Source organism: Propithecus coquereli, unplaced genomic scaffold (genome assembly GCF_000956105.1).
Source record: "Propithecus coquereli isolate 6110/MARCELLA unplaced genomic scaffold, Pcoq_1.0 Scaffold81, whole genome shotgun sequence".
Lineage (NCBI taxonomy): Eukaryota > Metazoa > Chordata > Mammalia > Primates > Indriidae > Propithecus > Propithecus coquereli.
The window spans coordinates 9,557,136-9,580,813 of record NW_012154285.1 but is presented as its reverse complement, the minus strand read 5'-3'; the positions used below and the strand labels follow the sequence as shown (position 1 = coordinate 9,580,813).

At 35.1% G+C, this 23,678-nt stretch overlaps 1 protein-coding gene across 1 annotated transcript in view; it reads left to right on the top strand.

Annotated features, from left to right (window-relative positions):
* The window catches only part of MED13L (mediator complex subunit 13-like), a 287,723-nt gene that overhangs the window by 159,958 nt on the left and 104,087 nt on the right, over positions 1-23,678 (top strand). The window contains exon 4 of the mRNA XM_012663527.1: positions 6,959-7,042. Coding sequence (XP_012518981.1) covers positions 6,959-7,042 — 84 coding nt within the window. The remainder of the gene's footprint in view (positions 1-6,958; positions 7,043-23,678) is intronic.

The following is a 23,678-nucleotide window of genomic DNA, read 5'->3' as shown; positions in this document are numbered from 1 at the left end:
TTCTTCAATCAGGTTAGGCTCAGTTATGTTGCAGTAACAAAGACCTGAAAGATCCTCCTAGCTCATAACAATAAAGGTTTATTTCTTGCTCATGTTACATGTCCATTATGAGTCACTGACTGCAGTACTGTATGTCCTCTTCCCTACACACCTCATGCTAGCAGGGCAGCCCCTGTCTAAGACTTGCTGATCTCCTAGTAGAGAGCAAAGAACAATGGCAGAACACACGGTAGCCCCTTGACACTCTGTTCAGAAGTGTTAATGCCATTTCTGCTCACATTTCATTGGTCAAGACATTCACCACCTAGCTTAAAGTCAAATGTATGACAAATATCATCTTTTAATAGGGAGATACCATAGTCACATGGCCAAGCTTGATGTCAGTGGGAGAGGGAGAGATAGTATGTGTTTGGGAAAAGAATACATCTGCTGTACCTCTTAATTGAAGTGTTTCCCCCTGCTAATGCTGTATCCTTCAAACAGCTGCCAGTTATGTTACTGAAACACAGATAGGTTTCTGAAACACAAGTCTGGATGTATTTATACATGTTTTTTAAAGCTTTGAGTCATATTAGCTTCTTTTGGTATTTTCTTCATTTGTAATTTCTTAGTCAGAATTTCAGTATCTGGCTGGGCGTGGTGGTTTATGCCTGTAATCCCAGCATGTTGGGAGGCCCAGGAGGGAGGGTTGCTTGAGGCCAGGAGTTCGAGACCAGCCTGAGCAACCTAGTGAGACCTTGTCTATACAAAAAATTAAAAGATTAGCCAGATGTGGTGGTGTATGCCTGTAGTCAGTCCTAGCTACTTGGAATGCTGAGGTTGGAGGATCGCTTAAGCCTAGGAGTTTGAGATTGCAGTGAGCTATGATGATGCCACTGCACTCTAGCCCAGGAGACAGAGCAAGACCCTGTCTCAAAAAAAGAAAAGAATTTCAGTATCTGAGACAGTTTAGCCATTCTAACTATTATAGTTTTAGTTCATGCAGTCAATATTATTTTTCCCTCTTTTGAAAGAGTAAGTGTGCTTCCTATTTTCTTAATGATCGATATCTTTTTTTGTTTTTTGCAAAATACCCAGAATGATAAAATACCATTAATTTAGTTTTTATTTACATAGAATCTCTGCTAATTCCTCCCTTCCCCCTCATGTGCTTCCTAATAATGCAGTAGTTCAGATTATTCTTCATGAGTTTTTTCAATTTAAGGAAATTTTCTTATGTATTTGTAATGAACTTCTCAAAGGTTACACTTTGTATTTTAAGTTTAGATTGTCTCACACTCCTAATTAATGGAAAAATACTTTGGCTGTTAAAAGATTATAGAAAACAAAAACCTGCCATCGTTTTTGGGAGTGTTTTCATCTATTTTTAATATTGCAGACTTAATGGCTATTACTCTTACATTATAGTTGGTATAAGTTTTAATAATATACCGTATCTTTTTAACCTAACTCTATCAAAATGTAGTAAAATATAGGATCGAAAAGGTTTTGAAAAAGTCAGGAAATGTGTACAGTTCAAAGACCTCGAGGTTTTAATTATTGCTTCAGTGGTTGTATCACATATGGGACTTAGGAAAATCTTGCTTTTGTAGCTTTGTAGAAATACTTAAAACGTCTGACATAATGCTGTCAAATGGCAATATGTATGGTATACTTTAATTTTAATTCTTAAGTTTTTAGAATGAAAAACACAAGTTAATTTTGATAGAAAGCTAATTTTTTTCCCTAAAATGCAAATCATTGCTTTGCAAACAACAGAAGATTACATGGATCTTTTGAAGCTGTTGTGTTTCATCATGTCCATGCTTACTTAGGGAGACTTTAATCGGTGGGTATTTGACATTTGTAAAACATAATGGCTCTTCAGAGTAGATTACTGATGCTGCTTTGCTAATGGGTTGTCAGCATATTCACCCCGTGGTAGTTGATAATACAGCTGTAGAATTGCCTTTGACCCAGAGCTTCTTGGTTTACCAAGAGCTGGTATTTAGAGTTAAGATACTTTATTTGGAAAAGTACAGTGAAAATAATGTGGAGAAAATTAGAATTATAATTATGATAACATCAACATTGTATTTGTCTATTCCTAGCTTTCAATGTGTTGGGGAATTATGATCCAATATAGGTGATTGTCAAAGGGCAAATTAGCAATGTTCTTGGATGTAGTGATTAAAGGATTTCAAAATAATAAATATATTCGCTAGAGTATGGTGGTAGGTACAGCCCTAGTCAAAGAAATGGTGATATAACATTGCAACATTGAGATTCCTTGGGCATGTGATAACAGGACCAAGAAATGAATAATCAATAAGTTCCTATGGAATCAGGTTGCATTTGTTGTATTGAGAGCCATATGACATGACACAGAAACATTAGGCACAGACACACACATACGACCTGGTTTTATTTTCATTTTTCAGCAGCTGTTTCTTTTTTTTCTTGAAACAGTGATTTTTGGGAGGTGGTAGGGGGTTGGGAAGAGAAATAATTTCCTAGTACCATTGCTGAAAGAACATTCTATAAATCTAGCATCATATGGTAATCTTGCAAGATAATTTACAGTTTACTACTTTGCAGAATTATGCCATTTCTTAATAGTGAAGTAATTTTGAAAATCTCAATAATAATGTCTGGGGTTGCTCAGTAGACAGCCAGGGTTAACTGATAGTCTTACCACTATTTATGATGTTGATTGGAAACAATTTTTGGCAGATGTAGTGTATCTGCTAGGTTTATTTATTAGTGAAGTTCAATATAAATTTTATCCCTCAAAAATAATAAAATGATAAAATGTAAAAAAGGAAATTATTTCTGATATAATTTTTATATCTTAGAATTATCTCTCTTTAAAAGATTTGCAGGGCACATTTTCTCAGGACCTCTCGGGGCCATCTGCTCTGGGCCATCAGTCACACACATTTGTCTCAGAATAAACTTCTTTAAATTAAAAAAAAGATTTGCTTAATTATGTTCTTCAAATATAATTAAAGCATTTGAGCAGCAGTGCTAGTCTTACTAAATATTTTTTTAGCACCTCTGTGAGTCCCTGTGTGTTGAGTATCTACTAAGATTTTAATCTACAGTGGGATGGTCTATAAAGAAGTGAAATACATAGATTTTTTCCCCCTTAAACACCGAATGTGTCATTGATGAGAATACATACACAGAAGAAAATTCAAATAATAATAGTACAAGTGGTTATAAACAAGAAGACTAACATTACATTATGAATAGGAAAATACTTCTTGGCATTCATTTCTCAGATATTTATTGAGCACCTACCAATATAGAGCAGAATATAAAGTATATTACATAATGGGCACTTAAATATTCGCTGAATATTGTCAGTGAATAAGAAAGCACTGTTTCTGCCCCCAAGACCTCGTAGTTTTGTTGGGGAAGAAAGCCAGAGAACTGAATTGTTCTAAGTCAGTGTACATGGTACAGTACTGTGCAGGCTTGATCTGGGGCAGAAAAGATGAATACAAGTTAAACTGGATGAGGAGGAATGGAACGGGGTGAGGAAGGGATCCAGCCAAAGCAGGGTTCGCAGGGATCAGTGGTGGCACTGAGGACAGAAATGCATAGCTAGGATATGCTTCATGGAGTTCCCCAGCCCAGTGTGATTGTGTGCAGTGTTTTGCTCTTCCATGCATTTTTCTGGGGAAAGAATTTATAACGGCTTTCATTAAATGTTTTCGTGTTTTTGTTGTTTTTTTTTTTACTATACATTCATTACCCCAAAATGATTGAGAACCAAGGACTTGGAGCCTTAATATAGTGTGCTGTTGAGTCAGCATACTCCCATGTACCAGGTCAGGTGTTAGAACTGTCTTTCTTAGCAAAGACACACCTCCTCCTCTTTCGTTTCTTCCCATAACCAGTTGGAAATACTTTCTGTACTGCCTAACCTTGGAGGGACTGTGTATATATCCCCCGGCCTCCATCCTAGTACTTATAAAATCGACTACTTCATCTAACGCAGTTGTGTTGTCATGTTTTCCTTTCATTGTGCAGGAAATCACTGATCACATAGGAACTGATTAGCAGCTGAAAAATCACATAAGTTATTTATGAGTCTTATTTGGAAACAGATGGTTTCAGATTGAAGGATCAGTAGTTTCCAAGGCTGTTTTGTATATTAGTGATAACAACCTTTTGTTGACATTGCCTGACAAAGAAATATGGTCTGTAATAGGAACTCCAGGAGATACATTCGTATAGAGAGGTAGACTCTCAGGTAGCATTTTCATTAGCCTTTTGCCTTTTGCTTGTCTTTGAGTGGGCTTGGCTGTGCATTGCTCCTCCACTTTGTAGATCTTGTTTGTTTTTTTCTGAAATCAGCAAATAGAATTTGTGACTTGTACTTCCTAGAAGTGCAAGGGTTTTGAAACAAACATATACACATTGCCGTCTTTAGTCACACATATTTTATCTTCTTTTCTTTTATATTATATTCTCTAAATCCTTGTATTTTTCTTTGTATACACTGTAAATTGATGTTTTCTCTGTTTTTGAGTAAATGATTCTTTTGAATTCTGACCTTCCAGGCATATATGACAAAATGAATATGTTTCTTAAAAATGGTATTTATTAAGTGAGAATGTGTGTCACTAGAAGATAATGTTTAGTGTTTGATGTGATTCCATACTTGTTATATACCTTATTTGCCTTCATTCTTAGCATCATCAGTTTTAAGATGCACCTTCAATTTAATAACAGCTTTTAGAAAATAAAGAAACACTATTGGTCAAGTGTGGTGGCTCACACCTGTAATCCTAGCACTTTGGGGAGGCTGAGGTAGAAGGCTTGCCAGGAGCCAAGAGTTCATAGAGCAAGATAGCGAGTCCCCATCTCTACAAAAAATAGAAAAATTAGCTGGGTGTGGTGATGCACTCCCATAGTGCCAGCTACTCACGACGCTGAGGAAGGCAGACTGCTCCAGCCCATGAGTTTGAGGTTGCAGTGAGCTATGATGCCACCACTGCACTCTAGCCTGGGCAACAGGCTTAAAAAAAAAAGAAACACCATCATGAATTAAGTAAACACATCATGTACAAGGTGCATTTGGGTTTAAGAAATAAGGAAATAATTGAGGAAACGTGACAGCATGAGAGTTGGCATATGGTAGTAGTTAAATGTCCTGGCTCTGTGATCAGATATACTTGGGCTTGACTGCAGCTCTCCTATTGATTAGCTATGTGACCTTGGCTAGGTGACATTCTCAATGTGCCCGAGCTTCTTTGTCTATAAAATGGGCATTGTAATACCCATCTCTTATCATTATTACTGGAGTTAAATGAGATACTGTGCCTGGCAATCAAACAAGGTAGTGGTAATAGTAGTGATTCTAGTAGTAATTATTGATATTATTATTGGAGGAGGAACTTGGTATCAAACTCTGTAGAGTTTTTAGTGGAAATATCTATTTGTATGTAGTCTAGCTAAAAAATTAAGTCTCTTAGCTAATGAATAAACTGTGGAGATATTTTTCCAGTTTTGCTTCTTGAGTACTTTCTCCTCGGATGGGCGTTTCATGCTTCCTGTTCTGAATGTAATGGAGTCATATGGTCTTTAATCCTAAAAATCATGGTTTTTTTTTTTTTTTAAATTTATAAGCTTTAGAAAACAGATTGGGTTACTTTGAAAATGCTTTTCTTCATTGTGAAGAAGGAAGGTTGTAGTATAAATTCGTTTTCAAAGTAAAACCAGTTGAAGCCAGTGACTTTTTGATACAGCAGTGTTCTAAATCGACTTTGCCCAAAGGGAGTTACATTGTGGCCAGCAGAAACTATTGCCATTTACTAACCCATCTAACCTATAATGAGTTGGGTGAGGGCTTGAATTGTTTCTATCTTCCTTGATAGTGTGGAAATTACACAGACAAAAGCCTCATGCAAAATTGCCTGAATATTGAATAAAGAATCACTATACAGCTTTTATTGGTAGGTAGCACCTTGTATAGAAGAATTACATCCAGTATTCTGATAGCTTTTCTTACAAAATATGTATCATTTTATTGAATCATGTTAGAGATTACTGTATTTCATCAATTCCAAAATGCACATTCTCCCCACATTTTTATGTTTTTAAAATCAGGGATACTTCTTACAATCCATGGCATCTCACAATCGGCCATATGGCGGTTGAGATATAGTTGTCATTTTCTGCACTTGCCTTACACAGTTATAACTTGGTCATCACTATATTGTTGGCATTTCTGTTGAATCGTGTGCATTACTGGTATTGCATGAGTTGGGTCTGATTGCCATTTAACATGTCTTCAAACAGAGTACCCCATGATTTGACATTGAAACACAACATACACAAACAGCATGGAAACAGAAGCGGGGCACAATTTAGATATGAGTAAAGCAAATACTCATTATTGGAGTCATGACTGCGATTCCTTGTGTTCTTGCAAAGCCTTAACCAAGTGCTTTACCATGCCTACAAAAGGAAAATACCTGAGTGGCTGAAGCTGTGTTATGTTTTTGTTATTGAGGTCCTTGCTAAAGGATTGCCTGTCACATGCCAAGCAAAAAAAAAAAAGCCAGCATTAAAACTTGCAAGATGGGCATCAGTGGCTTAGAAGAATATGTCTGAGATACTCTAAGAAATGCCATATTCCTAACATTCTTGATGATGCAAAAATTGAAGTTATGCAGAAGTGTGGTTTGATTTGAAGTAATTCTGAAGTGTAAGACGTTTTAGGAATACATCTATCTCTTTTATATTATTTTTTGACATTTTTTACGTGGGCATAAAAATCGGTGCCCAAAGTCAAAAAGTTTTTTCAGTGAGTATAATGTAAAAATTTTAAGTGATAAAACATTTTGACAGTTTACTTGTTGATGTCTTTATTTTCAGTGGTGTATTTCATCTGGGATTATTGATTCAGTGACTTGCTAATTTGTTACTGAAACTATAAAGGTAATTCTCAATGTAATTATTGTAGGTGCCTGATGGATAAGAACTTCGTTAGGATTGGGAAGTGGTTTGTCCGTCCCTATGAAAAGGATGAAAAGCCAGTCAACAAAAGGTGAGTTTTGAGGATGTGCTTATCTGTTTGATTTCTTTTGTCCTGTGGGTGGGGGAAGCTGCTCATTTATTTTCTAATAATGTTAGTAGCTTAGATGTACTAAAATAGATTGCTGGATCCCAGTGTGATTAAATTCTGTATTATTAAGTTTATGTTGAATATTAAAAATTAGAAAGGTGACTGCCAGTATACTTATGTCCAAACCACTTATTGCCACACTATTTGAATTCAGATATTGTTTTGTTATTTTCATTATCTTTCCTCATCTTTCTTCCTTTCAGTGTTAAGTGGCATAACTTTAAAAATAGCCAAGTAAATTAAAATGGTGACAGTAGAATTGATTGATGCCCCTTAAAATAGGTTGACACATCCTTGACTGTTGTAAAACCAGGATTGCGAATTACTTCTCTAAACAATTCTAAACTTTTAGCCTTCATTTCTATGTGTGAGTTTAAATGCAGTCCTTGGTACTAGAAAAGCATGGAGTTTTAGACCAGTTAAACCAGAATCAGAAAACAAATCTCTCATAATCTAATATTTATCTCGCCTACTTCTGAACATAGCATAGTTGGAATCATAAGTTGATAGTGATTATTTCATTTTTGAAAAAATGATTCCAAATGAAGAAAATCATTTAGAAATTTTTCTGATCATGGAAGTCCTTCCTTTTGGGAAGTATTTGTTTTCTAATTTATCTCGATTTTAGTCCATATTTTATTACTACAGAATTTGAAATCTGTACACATTAGTCTTTTAATGCCAGTTTGAACAAAATATTTGTTGCCCCAAATAACAGTTTGGACCTTTTATCTTTTCTGGTATCAGGTATACAGAAGCCAAGTTAACACAAATAACAACTTGCTAGTCCATTTTCTGAATTAATTCGCTATCGCTTACTCGTAGGCAAACCTGCCTTGCTCTTGGGTGATGCTCCAGAGAGCTTCACATACTTTCAAATATTCTAATTACTTTTATATATTCTGATAGTGCGTGCACACATACACGCGTACACTTTGGAAGTATTTTATTTTTGGCTCTGCTTTGTGTTGTTTCATCTGGATATTTTTTCTCCTCTTAAGCTTGGAATTAATTGTTTAATTTCTTTATTCTGTTCTTATACTACTTAATATACATTTTCAAGAAATGTACACACCTTTTATGTTTAATAGCAAAGCATGCATTTTGTGTAATAAGATATTACCTCATACCAGAAATGTTTTGATGTAGGAGAATATGTTTTGGCATTGTAAAACTTCCCTTCCGTTTCCCTGTCTTCATCCTCCCCTTTCTCTCCACCTCTCACTCTTCTCCCCACTCTCCTCTTTCCCCCCAAACTCTGTTACAGCCCAGTCATCGGTGTCACTTCCCTTCTAGAGTAGGCAGGGAAGGGATCCCTAGTCTAGAGGGTGAGCAGCCACCTTCAGTGTGAAAGGAAAAGGGATCTCTTCCTAGTAATCAGATTCGTAGCTATACTTTTTTTAGGTTTTTGTCATAAATTTACTTTGAACATAAAGTGGCTAATATAGAACCTACCGTGGTTATTGTTTAATGGTGGTGGCTATTTGCCTTTAATAGTGAAAGTGGTAGTAGTAATATTTAGAAAAAAATAAGGATAAAGACTTTTTTAATGATTGTGCTGATTTCTTATACCAGAGGAAGCTTACTATTCAAATATTTAAGTCAATTTTTATATACAAGATTTGCATTAAATAAGGTGTATATTTCTACTATAAATCTTTCTAAATAATGATAATACAACAAATGTCATATTGCATTTTATCCCTAAAATATTGAAATGGGCTATTTTCTAATTTTAAAGAACTTTTCTTTCTTAAATATTTGAAATCACCTTAATTCTGGTGTGAATTTTGAAATATGACATTTACTAGCATTGTCGTTCTGTTGCCAACCTTTTACGGAGTCAAAGGAAAACAATTTTGAGAGTGCATAATGTATGTTGCAATAATTAGAATACTTATTTAGTGTATTAGACTGTTAAAGGATATTACAAAAATAAAGCTTTTAAGTATTCTTAGAAATTAGTAGATTTATCTCTGACAACCTGCCAATAGAATGTGGCTAACATGCTTTATTTAGCATTTTATTAATAGTTGTATAAGGTTGAAGTCTACTAGCTTTATATTTATGGCTAAAGAATATCATGGAAAGTTCTGAGTGCTAAGATGAAATGTTCACTTCTTATGTAACTGTGGAACTGCCTCCCTGTTAGAATGTTCATATCTGGTTCTGTTACTGTAGTCTTCTGCCTGTCTCTGTCTTCTGACTTCTAATCACTCTGCCCTTGTATGTACTTTTGTTAGACTACTTTTGGTGAAGCACTCTATGACACAAGAACATAATGTGGTGTCAGGTGTGTTTAGGATGCTGCATCTGGCATTTCTGCCCCCCAGCAGAAGCCTTTTTGTCCAGCCAGAGTTGTCCTCCACAATTGCTAGCATAGTCTAAACTCATTTCCCATTTGTTCATGTTTTTTTGTTCCCACCCTCTCCAGCAGTTAAAGTTAACTTTGATCTCTCTTCTTTGAGCTGCTCCCCTGAGGCATCTTTTCTAGCTGTTTCTTCTGGCATTTTACCTCTAAAACTGTCAATAGCATATTTATACTGCTATTCTTACGTTATGTGTGTGTTATGTGTATATTTAATTTTAGTCTTCTCTTGAATTTGTACTGTGGAAGATGAGAATTTAGTCTCCTTCCTCCTGTGAACTAAAATAAAATCTTAAGGCCCCCAGCTGACTGAATGGTCCCCCCTCTTGGTCAAGGGTAGCTCCCCCCAATAAAAAAAAACAAAAACAAAAAAAAACCAACCTTAAAGTTGAGTTGCCGGCCATGAGGAGAAGGGAGGTCAGACATGCCTAGATATGCCCTGTCCCTTTTTTTGGAATTATTCTTTGTAGCAATAAGATAAAAAATCATTAACAAGCCTAAGGCCATGTAAGACAAAGATTAAACCACACCTGCAGGTCATCAATTTACTTAACAGCTTAACAAAGTCTTGGTATATGTCTGGTGGCTTGTCTCTGATTAACAGACTTCTTAACTTAAAACATTCCAATCTTTTAGACAAAACTTCATTTCTTTAACTAATTACAAATCAGAGAATCTTTAAACCTACCTATAACCTGTAATCCTCCTGCTTCAAAATGCCCCACCTTTTTGGGCCAAAGCAACATAACGCCTTCCATGTATTGATTTATGACTTTACGTGTAATTTCTGTATCCCTATATATATAAAACCAAACTGTAACCCAACCATGGCAAGAACACTTGCCTCAAGTCTTCTTGGACATGGCTCTCCAGGCCATAGTCACACATATTTGGCACAGAATAAACCAATTTAAATTATTTTACAGTTTGGGTTCTTTTCCATTGACACCCTTTTCCCTATTTCTACATTATTCCTAAATTGAATTTTGAAAACAGAGTCATTTATTTTGGTGTCCAGTGTACATCATAATTTTAGCTTTTATTCTACTCAAAATCTATAATACCAGCACAAAGGGTATCACATGTTGGATTGAACTGAATGGAACTTACTTTTTCTTTGTAAATCTATTTAGTGTGCCCTGGGATCAAAATGGAGAATGGGATCTGAAAAGTCATGTAACATAAAATGAAATATTGAGTATGTTATTAAAACAAAAACATTCTCTTCATCATTCTTATATTGATGTTAAATGATGATCCTTTAAAATATTTATATTTTATAAGTGCGTTAAAATCTTTGATTCTTATAATTACTGGTTGTGCATTTTTTTTTTTTTAAATCAGCATTATTATTGAGTGGTTTGTTCAAGTTTGAGCAATTGGGCTCTTTATGATGCTTACTTTAGTTCAAGTATTCCTTAGTAAAAAGCATACATTACCCTATTGGATTTTGTCCCTTGTGTTGCTGGACCCGAATTGCAATTCTTGTAATAGAAACTGCCTCAACACATTTTAAGATCTTCAACATGCCTCATGTAAAGTAGGAGGCCTTTGTAATTGGTTGCATGCGGAAGAGCCTACAGGGAACATTGTTGGGCAACATTTGAAGGGTAATTACGTACTTCTGAAATTGAGTGGTATTGTTTACATAGTGTTAACTGGTATTGAGAATGTAAGAAAACAAAGGGATATCTTAGTATATATAATTGAAGACAGTTGGCTAAAGTATTTTTATGTTAGCGGAGATTAAAAAAAATGACTACATATAGGAGGTACGTTTTACTAAAAGAAAATTGGGCTGTTGGCTGGAGAATTTTGGGGTTTGTCTCAGTGATTTAAAACATTACATCATTTTCGGTGTAGCATGCCATCTCTCTACCTTTATTTCTCATTCATAATTTAAAAATCTGGAATTAAACTTTAAGAATGGTTCACCTCTTTCAAATAACTTTCTTCTGTAATATTTCTGGGCCCTAATTTCACTGTTGAAAAGAAACATGAAACTAGAGTTTCTTAGTGACAGAACAATGTCTATGATATCTCTTAACAATATGTAAAAATAGGAACATTGGGATTATATACTTTTACCTTTTCAGCTTTATCCCTGCAGCCCTCCATTTACCCATTCTCTATAAGCTTGTAGTACTGGCATCAACATGAGTATGATCAAGTATTAAATGGAATATGTACTGTCTTGTATTATTCCTTGATCATGTTAAGCATCTTTTGTGGGTTCAAAAAGTAAGTTACCAAAGGACACGATTTTAATACTGACAAGGCCTCTTCTTCCCCCCGCCCCACCCTTAGAAACACAGGGTGCTAAAAATACTCAGTAAAATCTTGATAAAATGCTTAGGTATATTTCAAACTAGAGGATTCTTCAATTGAGGAATCTTACTGGTACGTTTGAACATGGCTCAGTGTTTGAAGTGTAATACAGAGTGTGTTCTGTAGATGCTGAAGTACCACAGATTCTGTACTTGGGCTTCGATTTGCTGGAAAATTCAAACATTCCATGTTTCACAGCTCTTTTAATTCCTCAGGGGTACGTCACTGAGCGGTTTTCATTTGGGATATTGGCACCTTACACATTTGCTCTCCTTTAACTAAGAAGGAATACAGTATTACCTATAACTCATTTGAACAAGTCAGATATTTTCAGAAACAGCTGAAGTTACAGAAGGGCCAAATTGGAGCTGAGGCTCGGGTGACACCAGATACGGGGGGAGGCAGACGAACAGGGGCCAGTTATCCTGCTCTATTGTAAATATTCAGAATTATAAATCTTGAGCTCAGGAATTAGGACTTTTTATACATGTAACATTTTCAGGAAAGTGATGACACATATGCATTATTATGAGTTTTACTGATGCCATCAGTAAAATGCCATCGTTTACCAATAGACTGCTTCTTTGTAAATAAAAGACAGAAGTTTAGAACTTCATTATAACTCGCCTTCTAATTGTGCTTAGTATGCATACTCAAACTGGTCTGCTTACCATATGCTGTGTGTTTCTGCTCCTGTGCTTTTGTCTTTTCTAAACCCTGAGTAGGAATAATGATAAAGGTAATAATGATTATGTCCACTTTATACAGGTGGTTTTGAGGATTAAATGAGATAATGTAAATGACTAGACGAGTCTTTTAAAGACTGTTTCATAAGTTTTTTCTAGGATCTCATAGCACTGTATACACTATTTTATGAATCAAACCTATCAACTTTTCAAAATTAAGTGATCATAATTTGGGGATAACATCATGTATTATTTTATTTTTCTTCTTTTTAATCTTTTGATATTGTTTATGTACATTTAAGTCCTATATCGTCTAAACCATTCATTAAAGCAGATGATAGAACTTCCATAAAATTCACTCCCTTGGACCAAGTATTTCCATAGGTTTGATTTTGGTCTTAGATACATATGTGGTTATAAAGAGGCCTTTCGACTATTAAGGACTCACTGCAAGTTAGTCTGTTTTGGATATTTCACATGTAAGAGGGAATTCTAAGTAATGTGGAGCCAAGTGTCTTTAGTAGTCGGATGGAGATACCAACCCTGAGTAATAAAGGAGGCAGCATAGGTGGAAGGTGACCCAGACAGAAGTGGATCCATTGGTCAGAATTATCAGATGAGGAAGAAGCAAGTTCCTTACAAACCACCAACACTTCCAGAACTTTCTTCTCATTTGTGGAGGGGTATCATTCAACATATCTGTAAACATATTTTTACTCATTTGCTTTTTACTTTGCTTTTTTCTTCCTACTCATTCCTCATAAAGGTACCAATAAAAGGCGAAAGTTTTTCCCATTCTTTTTCCTTCTCAGGCACATTTGTCACTTCTGTAGGTTGAAGTGAAAAGAATGTTTGACATGGAGTGAAAAATTTTAGAAAAATAAGTGGGAGATTGAGAGTAAAACAAATTATCTATATTTTTAGTTTACTGGCATAGTCTGGCATTAAAAGGTACTGATTATACAAATGTAGCCATTTGTTCTTTTGTTCTTAGCCTTCTGTTTAATAAATAGTTCAAAATGTTTCCTTAGAGGAAATTTAATTCTGTGTCACTCATTCATGTTTTAAAGCTTTCATTAATAGTGCTTTTTTTTTAAAGAATGTGTTCATAAATCATCCCAAACATTTAAAAGAATCTGTTGTGTATTTTTATGATTACAGAAGTACTGAATATATTTATTAAACATTAGAAAATGTAGAAAACCACATAGACTTATTAGAGTTTAATTACATTCTAACACTAAGATATATCCATTATTTTAACACAGGAGTATATATGGAATCATTTTTGATTTTTTTTTATTATTATTATACATACATTAGCTCAAAGTGTTTGGTAATTAGTGAAATCTTTAAAACTTGGGCCAGGCGCAGTAGTTCATGCCTATAATCTTAGCATTTTGGAAGGCCAAGGCGGAACGATCACTTGAGGCCTGGAGTTCCAGACCAGTTTAAGCAACATAGGGAGTACCACATCTCTACAAAAAACAGAAAAATTAGCTGGGCTGGTGGTGCGCAACTGTAGTCCCAGCTACTTGGGAGGCTAAGGAAGGTGGATCGCTTGAACTTGAAGCCAGTGCACTCCAGCCTGGGTGAGACCCCATCTCAATCAATCAGTCAATAAAATTTGGCTTTTAAAATTAGAATTATTTCTAGATAAACTGAAAAAGGACAGTATCAGCACAGTAAAGTACTATTTACAGAAAAGGAAAATCAGGATTCTAATGCAAATATAAAAGAAATACTTGTCAAACATTTTAATAACTCAATTAGTGAAGGAACAGGTATGATGTTAAAACCAGTTCAAAGAGTAATTTATAAAAGAATATTAGAATAAAATCGCTGAGTTAGATAGAAAACTGGCTGCCATCCATTTCAACAAATAATGTACATACTATATTGAAACAATAAAATTTATTTTATTTTTAAATAACTGTAAATAACTTGTTTATTAATACGGTATTTGTGCCTGTTGAGCACTGCACGACTTCTCAAACCATAGAATCAGATTGGATTTCACTACTCTCATTTTCTGTCCACATTCATTTTACTTTGTATCCCCGCGAGCACTGAAAAACCAGTTTCACAAAGATTTAACTTTATTGGAGGAAATGAAGTGCAGTCTAATATTGAAACTGCAAACTGTACCTGGCGCTAATAATGTGCATGTTCTCTGACAGATGTTGCTTTGTTTCCTTCAAAAATTTAAAATATCTCACAACACCCCTGTGAATTTGCTACAGTGTTTTGGGGTGTTTGGTGCATAGTTTGGGAACCTAGGGGCTAGATAATCCTCAGGTGGACCTTTCTCCTTGTATGACTTTGAAAGAACAAGCTGTCCTCCTTTTGTCTTATTTCAAACTTTTGAATAAGATTTCTTAACAAGTACTCTGGGGAGGCTCTAATTAGAATTGTCATATTTCTTTCCTTAAACTGCTTGGTGGGTGGTGGTAGTGTCACTGATTGTCCTTGTATACTCTCTATTCTGTTTACCCAAGCCCTGCCAAGTATACAGAGAAGGTCGGCCCCTGGTGCCCCGATTATTCTGGTCAGCTAGTTGATCATGCCACTGTGATGCACTCAAGCTATAATACAGCATATTCTTGAAACACCTGTAGATACTGAGGATCTCAGGGAGCTTTCGTTCATGTGGGTTATATTTATCAATATTTATTGTAAAATATTAAAACAGAAAAGTTAATTTGTCTGATTTTAAAAATAATAAACCCACGTATGTGGGGTTTTTTAAACCTATTTTTTAAAACTGAAATGACTCTTTTCTAAAACAAAAGATACTTAGAAAGGTGGCACTGTTTTTGCAAATCTCTTTCAGGTCTGGCTTATAGGAAAACATCTGTGTTGTAGTCTGTTGTGACATCACAAATCACGTAGCCTCCCGAAAACTCCCTTGTTACACTTGGAGAAAGAGTGAAAAAAATAAATAATGTCTTAATGTTATTCTGGAGTAGTTTTGACCTGTTGCCTGCTTTGAGTGGAGCTTTACATACATTCTTATACTTAACAGAATTTCCATATAGATGTTTTTGTGTATATTTTACTCTTAGTTGGGGGTAGGTAAGTTGTAAAGGGCTAGATAATAAATATTTTTGGTTTTGTGGGGCACTTGGTCTTTGTCAAAACTAGTCAAGTCTGGCATTGTGCTGTGAAAGCTGCCATAGGCGGTATGTAAGCAAATGGGCCTAGGTGGTTCCAAAGAAGCTTTATTTACAAGAAATAGGTAGCAGAATGGAATTGGCCTTGGATCCATAATTTGTTGACCACTGTTCTTAAGAGGGAAAATGGTATCCAGACAGGTTAGATGATTAGCTGAGAGCCACATATCTACAGAGTGGAGGATCCTGTACTCAAATCTAAGACTTTCTAGTTTTACAACCACTATTTTTCTCAGTTCTTCATGTTGCCGTCACTCATAGGTTACTGATTATAAATTAGAGGTAGAGGTGATTATTGATTATAAATAAATTGTTAAAATAATTTATCTCTTTACAAAGTTGTATAATGGCTAGCATTCAGAATCTCCCTGGTTGCCCGAGAAATGATTGGATGAATGTTTGAGTCTTTATCGTAGTAAATCATATACATGGTAAAATAACTTTACAAAGTCCTGCCAAAGAACTTAGTATTATTAGGAAAATAAGACATAAACACTTAAAGCAATTAGAGGTAAGACACTGTGTATAATTACTATCTTGGTCTGTAACATAGGTAATAAGAAGTAAAGGTGAAAATAGGGAGATGATGTGGGCTCTAGTGAAGAGGAAAGATTTATAAGTGAGTTTTGACCAACCTAAGGTTTGGGTGGTTTGGGGTGGAATCATGAAGAGGAAAACAGCATTAACAAAGACATATCGCCATGGTGTCTCAAGGAAAGACTAGGCTGATGAGAGGTGAAAGTGCATGCTTAGTAGCCATGAAAGATAAGAAGAGGTTATACTAATGGTAGTACTCTTTGAGTGATTGAGAGAGTAGCATAGATATTTATGTTCATTTCTGTTCTGCCCCTGGGCCCAAGTTGTATAAAAGATGGTGAATTGCTGTCCAGGGTCAGTTTATGACTGAAGTCATGTACTCATATTAATACTAAGAAATGCCTACAGACTGTCTAGATGTACATTTATGGTGCACAGTTGAGCTGCTACTGAACTTTGCTCATAGGCACTATACTGCCTTGTGTTGCAATGATAGATTAATGAAGTTTTTGTTTAGATATTGTAGTGAATGAATATGGAGTATGTTCTTTGTGAATCCAAAGCATGCAGTATCAATATAACAAGTTTAGAACCATAACAATGTTCTAAAAAGATGGAGCTTAGATTAATTATGATAATTCATGAGGATAGAGACTAATATTGTTTTAGTAATGACTGCAAAATTAGATTAGTTGCTTGTTAGAATTTAAGAATTACATAATTCCAGAGCCACAGATGAGCATTGTCTTAAGACTTAAAGATAACAAAAAGAACCTTAAAAAAACCCTCAAAAAACCAAGCCTTCTTTTGAGGGCCCAGTTCAAACTTGTCACTACATTATGGTAATTCATGTATAACTTTTCCCATTCTCTTGACTCCTTGCTTCTGCAGAATTTATTAATATGCTTTGGGACTGTTTTCAATTTTATATTATCTTATTTTGTCTCCTGCCAAGGATTTTAGTATTTACAATCTGCAGGCTCCTATGTCTCATGTTAATTTTTTGTGACTAGAGCATATCTCACATTATTCCAATTGAGAAGCACCTAAACCCTATGATAGCATGTTTCTTTATGGTGCTTTCTGCTGCCACCATGGTGTCTCTCTGTATGAGTCTAATCGGTTGGCATCTATTATACTTCATACTTTAAGGGAAGGCACTTGCGGAAAGGAAGTCTGTTACCTGGAGTCCACAGTACAGGTTTGGATGTGGACAGAATAACAAATTGAAATGGTAGGATAAAAAGCAACAAAGTTAGAGATGTTCAGTAGCACAACTACAAGTTGGAAGGAAAGGGAACTAATATTTGTAAGTTAGGACTAGAATTTATTGAGGTACTGTGTGTAATGCTTTAGATAAATTATTTCCAGTCTTCATTCACTACATATCTGGAGCTTTGTGTTATTTTTTTTAGTTTTATAGCTAAGGAAATGGAGTCCAAGAGAATTGTATTACACAGATCTAGTAAGTGCCAGAGCTAAGAACGCATTTTAAAGGAGGAGGGCAAGATGTTTATGTGAACTACTTGTACAGTACTTTGTGTGTTATCCCTCACACTAAGTGGTAGTACTAGTGATACTCCTAATTTTAGTTAAATTGAGAGACAGAGGGTTAAGTTACCTGTCTGAAGTTACACTGCTGAGGGGGCTGCAAGAACAATCAGATCATAAGGCTCTCACACTTAATCTTAGCAAAGAAGTAATATATACTGTGTTTCCCAAACAATGAAAAAGAAAGAAAAAGATAAAATGTGGAGGCTTAATATTTAAGTGTGAAATAATTAAAGAAGAAACAAACAAAAAATAGTAGTGGTTTACTTTTTAGCTTCTGGGCTAGAAAGTCTAACTGCAAACAATGGAAAAACTATTTGTGGAGACAGGACACAAAGAGAAGACTGCGGAGATTACAGCCTTCTGGGCTTTAAAGGAGATTCCTAATCATGTTTTTCTTTTATGAACCTGGCTTACACAATAAAGCTCCAGGCTGGGTATTTAAATGCATATTTAGGAGGAAGAAAGAGGTTCCTATCCTTGCACATTCTCTGTTAATGGGCTGTGGTCTGAGCACTTGCCCTCAGGGGCTAAGCTAGATGCTGCTCTGTCAGGATCTCCCCTGTGTAGTCACATGGTCTGTGTCTTCCTCTAGAGCTGTCAAACTGAAAATCTTTAGTGTAGTCAAGTATCTCCAATCAATTAGAATCAATTTGAATCTTTGGGTCAAAGGAACAGAAAACAGGGTTACCGACTGGTGAGGCTTTCTGTTTGCCTCTTCAAGGTTTGCCAATATTCAGTGACTGGTGCTTAGTAGTAAATTAAAAGATATGATTTGCTTTGGAGGACAGATACATTTATTAGTCACATTTAGGCAAACTTAAGAGTTATGGAGGAAACTATTATTTTTTTTTCTTTTATTCATCTTACTAGTCGAGGTGTAAGAAAAGGAGTATTCTCTTAAAATTCAAAAATTGGGCATATTTTAAGTGCTAAAGAAGACTTCAAGTTTTAATATTTAACAATATATTTTATTTAAGAGATGTGGATTGAGGAGAAAGCTACAATAGAGATACGTATTAATGATAAATTATGAGAAAGCTGTTTTGATAACCACATGCCCCTGCTATTAGTCACATAAAGCTGGAAAGAAAAATGCTATAATGCACCTTATTTTTCTCTGATACAGGATGAATGTTAAGCTGAAAAATAATTTCATGGATCCAGATCCATCATTAGGAAGATCAATAATTGAATTAATATTTAGAGAAAGAAAGTATGACCCGTTAAGCAATTAGGAAACAGGGCAATATCCTAGCTCCTCCAGCAGAGGTATAATTTCTGTGATTGAGAAGATTTTTAAAATTTAATTGCTTTACGTGTTTGGAAAGTGTTCTAATAAAACAGTTCAGGCCAAGGGCTAACCGTATATTTATTTACCTTCCTCAATAGTAGATTTTGGGTTTTCACCAAGTTTGTCTTTTATCCCTTCTTCCTTTTTCTTTAGCAAATTAAACATTTCCAGAACTCCTAGATATTTTTTTTTTTTTGCTGTTAATTAAATTATTTTCATTGTAAGGAAATTAACTTGCATGCGCTTTTACATTTGTTTAGTTCCTGGTGTTCTTTGAGTGTCTGATGAATGCACTGAATGATTGAATGAGAGAATAGTAACTGAAGACCAGTTAATATAAAATTGAGGCCAGTGGGATGGTGACGCAGTAGGCAGTCTTATTTTCATAAGATAGCTAGAATGCTGGAACTCAAACAGACTTCCCAAGGTCAGAGAGCTAGACAGAGCCAGACTAGAAATCTTTCCTTTCCTAGGAGTGTACTTTTTGCTTTATTACGTTGCCCTCCGTGGTTTAAGTGGTTTTTTTTTTTTTTTTTTTAAATTAGGGCTTTAAAAAAAATTACAAAAGTAATGCTTGCCCATGAAAGAATTAGGCAGTTTAGAAGGCTGCAGGTGAGAAACAAAAGTCCATCTCTTTACCTTCTGCTGCCCTATGTCCCATTCACCAGAGATGTTCAGTGAATGGTCTGTGAAGTATTCTTTGAGAAGATAAGAATCTTCTCAAAAATACTGTATCGGTACATAAGTAATTTTACTTAAAATCTACCATAAAATTAAGCAAAATCAAACATGTTATTTTAATCCAAATTCCTAGTCTCCAAGTGTGGGACTTTCAAACTACTCAATGCCACTTTTTAACAAACGAATCTGTTTTGTTACTGGAGTTGGAAAACCCCATGAGTTAAGACTGCCAGTCCCTTCACTTTATAAATAAGAGGTTAAGTGATTTGCATAAAGCTCCACAATATTTAATTCTACTAAGTGGTTCCAGTGCTCAGATTTCTGTTCTTCACACTAACCTGTACTGCCTCTCGGTTCATTTCTTAGGCTTACAAGTGAACTGTGTATCATAAACAGGCGTGTTGCATGTGTATACTAAAGAAGTATCTTTACGAGATTGATTCCCCGATGAACTAATATCCAGTACATATCAGGTACTCTAATGTTTGGACTAAGATTATTAAAACTAATTCTTGACCATAGTTTATCAGGGAAACTAGGGAGGGAGTTGGACTAGCTAGACCATTTTTAAGGACCTTTCCCACAATAAATGTTTATGATTTCAGTTTCTTGCTGGCATCAGAGAATCCGAGGATCAAGCTTTATCTTTAGATTTAAAAAGCGATTGTGCTCGGTGGCTGATCCTGACTATATTTCCCAGCAAGCTTGAGTCCACTTGTGTACCGCATTGTTTGGGACACTCTAGTGTCATGTTTCCCATTAATTCTTTCCCTCTAGTTGCTTATTCCAATTAAAGGAAAATCTTACAAATGTGGAAAGTTGCAAAGTGGAGCAAGAGTTGCTTAGGCAACATCTAGTGTGAATAAAACTCCAACCTCACACATTTCAGATCAGATCATAACTCCTGTTCCATAAATTCAGTGAGCTAATTTATAGTTTATAATTATATGGGCTAATTATAAGCCCATAGTTCCTCTCATACCAGGATGGTATGGCTGGAAATGGACATATAGAGTAGAAAGGGAGTTTAAATAGTGGTGCTGGTGGTGGTACAGTAGGGGATGCAGCATGGCTCATATAAAATAATGTTTACTGGCCCAGACTGAGTGTGAGTCTGCCCATCACCGTAACGTAAAATATAATGTAGTGCACTAAACAGTTATGGGTACAAAGACATACAAAGTTTATGGAAAGTCCAAGATTTTATAAAATTCATCTAAAGACTTCTTGTTTTGTTTCATCACTATTTATGTAATATGATGAAAATATTCCTTGGGGTTTAACTGTAGTTGAAAACAGGACATAAAATGTCCTTAATAAGAGTGTCTGCAGAATGAAAGCCCGCTTGCAAATCAAGGAATTTGCTTTGAAAACCATTTAACTATATAATAATCACCAGTGCTAGCTTGATTAACATTAAATAAAATAAGGTGTAGAAGCTGAAAACTTTTTCAAGTTAAATTGCCTGAGGTGTAAAGGAGCCATTTCCCCAAACTGATTCTGAATACTGAATTACCACAGTATTGGAGTGCTTTTACTAATCTGATTGATTCAAGCTCACTGATTTATGGATTCAAAATGACAATAAAAGATATTTAAGAGGATCATTTTAAACATTAAGTATTAATTGTTATTAGTTTAGAACATTGAAAGATGCAGAAATAGTCTTTTATCTGCCCCTGTAAATTAGAGTAAAATAAAATAATATCCAATCAGCCCTTAGATTTGATGGTAGAAAACCAGAAACATTCTGTAACAGTATCAGTGTTTGCTAATTAAACAGTGTTTGAGGAGAGGGTAGAAGGAGCAATTTACTTGATCACTTTGTGTCACTACAGTATTTTCCTTGCCTTTTATTGGCTGATACGAAGCTTGGATTTTGAGGTTTGCCTTTGGGGAGCCAATTACTGTTAATGTAATATACTGAAAGTGTAGATGCCTTTTGAATAGGTATTCAGCTAAATAGTATTGGTTCTGCCTGAAAGTTCATTTTAATAAGAGGGCACTATACTTAGAGGAACAAAAGTTACTTTTTTGTTCCAATTTGTTAGCATATCTGGAACCAAGCTTAAACATGTTATGCTTGGGTGATGGCTATTGAGTGATTTGGCCTTATCTGTACTGTAGAAGAGAATGAATTTTAATTCTAAGATTTGTTGTTAGTTAGTAATCACTTTTTAAACATATGACTATCATTTTATCAGATGGTTTAAAGTGTTTTAAAAAACATTTTAGTCGCATTCAGTTAATCATATCTTCTGACTGAACTTAGTTTACATTAAGCATAAGAAGTGGAGAAAAGTGTTCATTATTTAAAAATAATTCTAAGTGGAGTTAATGTCTCACCTATTTACAGCACATTTCTTTCTTGAAGTACCTTGACAATAATTATTATGGTTCATGAAATTTCATCTGTTTCCAAAATTGAAAGAAAAAAGGTATCATTATCTGAAAATTTAATGTTTCAAACTACATTGAAAAATAAAGATGATAGTGAATTACTGATGATTGTTATTGTCTTCTCTATACCCTAGTATTTTTCAATTTTCTGCAATGAACATGTATTACTTTATTAATTAGGAAAAATACTGATTTTTTTTAAAAAAGGAAGACAAAATAATAAATTTAATTCTCTTCTGAAGCTTTATATTAAAATACACTCAATTTTTTTAAAGAATTAGTACCTTTAATTTATAATTTAAATTGAGTATAAAATATTGATAGGACCAAAATATTAACTGCTAATTATTTGTAAGATTCATTTAACAATGTTAAGAGAAAATCAAGGTTCTTAGTGCTTGGTATATTATATTCTGCTCGGTATATTAACATAAAATAGTATGTTAATGATTACTTCTCAGTTCCTAAAGTGGTAGTATTAATTTGTATCTTTAGAGATTTCTGTATCATGTAAATTTAATCTAGATGTATTGGTGTGTTTTATGTGTCGTCTTAATCAACATTGTGGCCCCAGACCATCTTTGAGGGCCTCTGCATGCTTTCGTATATTAGGCTGGGCACTGTGTATCTTACCATCCTCTTCCTCATATTAGGTGCCAGGTAAGTGCTTTCGATATTTCGAGAGGCATCTTAGTGTGGCGCTGAAGAGTGTGAACCTTGAGGCCAGACTGCATGGATTCAAATCCTGGTTTTGCCACTTAGTATCTTGGGGAAGTAGAAGTTATTTCATGTCCTCTATTTTAGTTTATCTATAAAAGAGAGAAAATTATTGTCCATATTTCATAGGATATTTTGAGGATGAAATGAGTTAATATTAAAAAGTTCTTAGAAGAGTGCTTGGCCTATTTTGTAACTGTCTATCTGCTAATTAATCAAATAAACATCTCATTTAAGCCTTTAGCATTATCTTCCATTTCTACTCCTATTTCTGGCTTATGGTTTTATGGACTGTTGTAGGGAGAGGATGCCCAAATCAGATGAGATGGAGTGTCTGTATTCCTTGGGCCCCAAGGTTTTTGTCAGTCGCCTTTGGGGAGGCAGTGCCCTCATCATTCTCACGACTAGGTCATGACATTAGTGCTGCGTTCTCTTGAATACCTTGGCTCTTACATCCAGTTCACTCTGCAGGTTACAATCAGGGCTCTCAAGTAGTGAACATCTTTTGTTGTGAATCGCTATGAGTACATAAAGGGTGATGCCAATGGTAGCATATAGTTGTACATAACAATAATAGGCAAGTGTTATTTTAGGTTAGAATCTTAACAGTTTCAGGGAGAATACAGAGTTGAGTCCTTAAAATGTAAATTAAGAGTTCAGTTGTAAAACACTGACATTTGGAAAACAGATGTGGAAAGACAATTCAAGATGGTAGACAGAAGGCCCAGCATGGTGGCTCACAACTGTAATCCTAGCACTTTGGGAGGCCGAGGCAGGAGGATCACTTGAGGCCAGGAGTTCCAGACCAGCCTGAGCAACACAG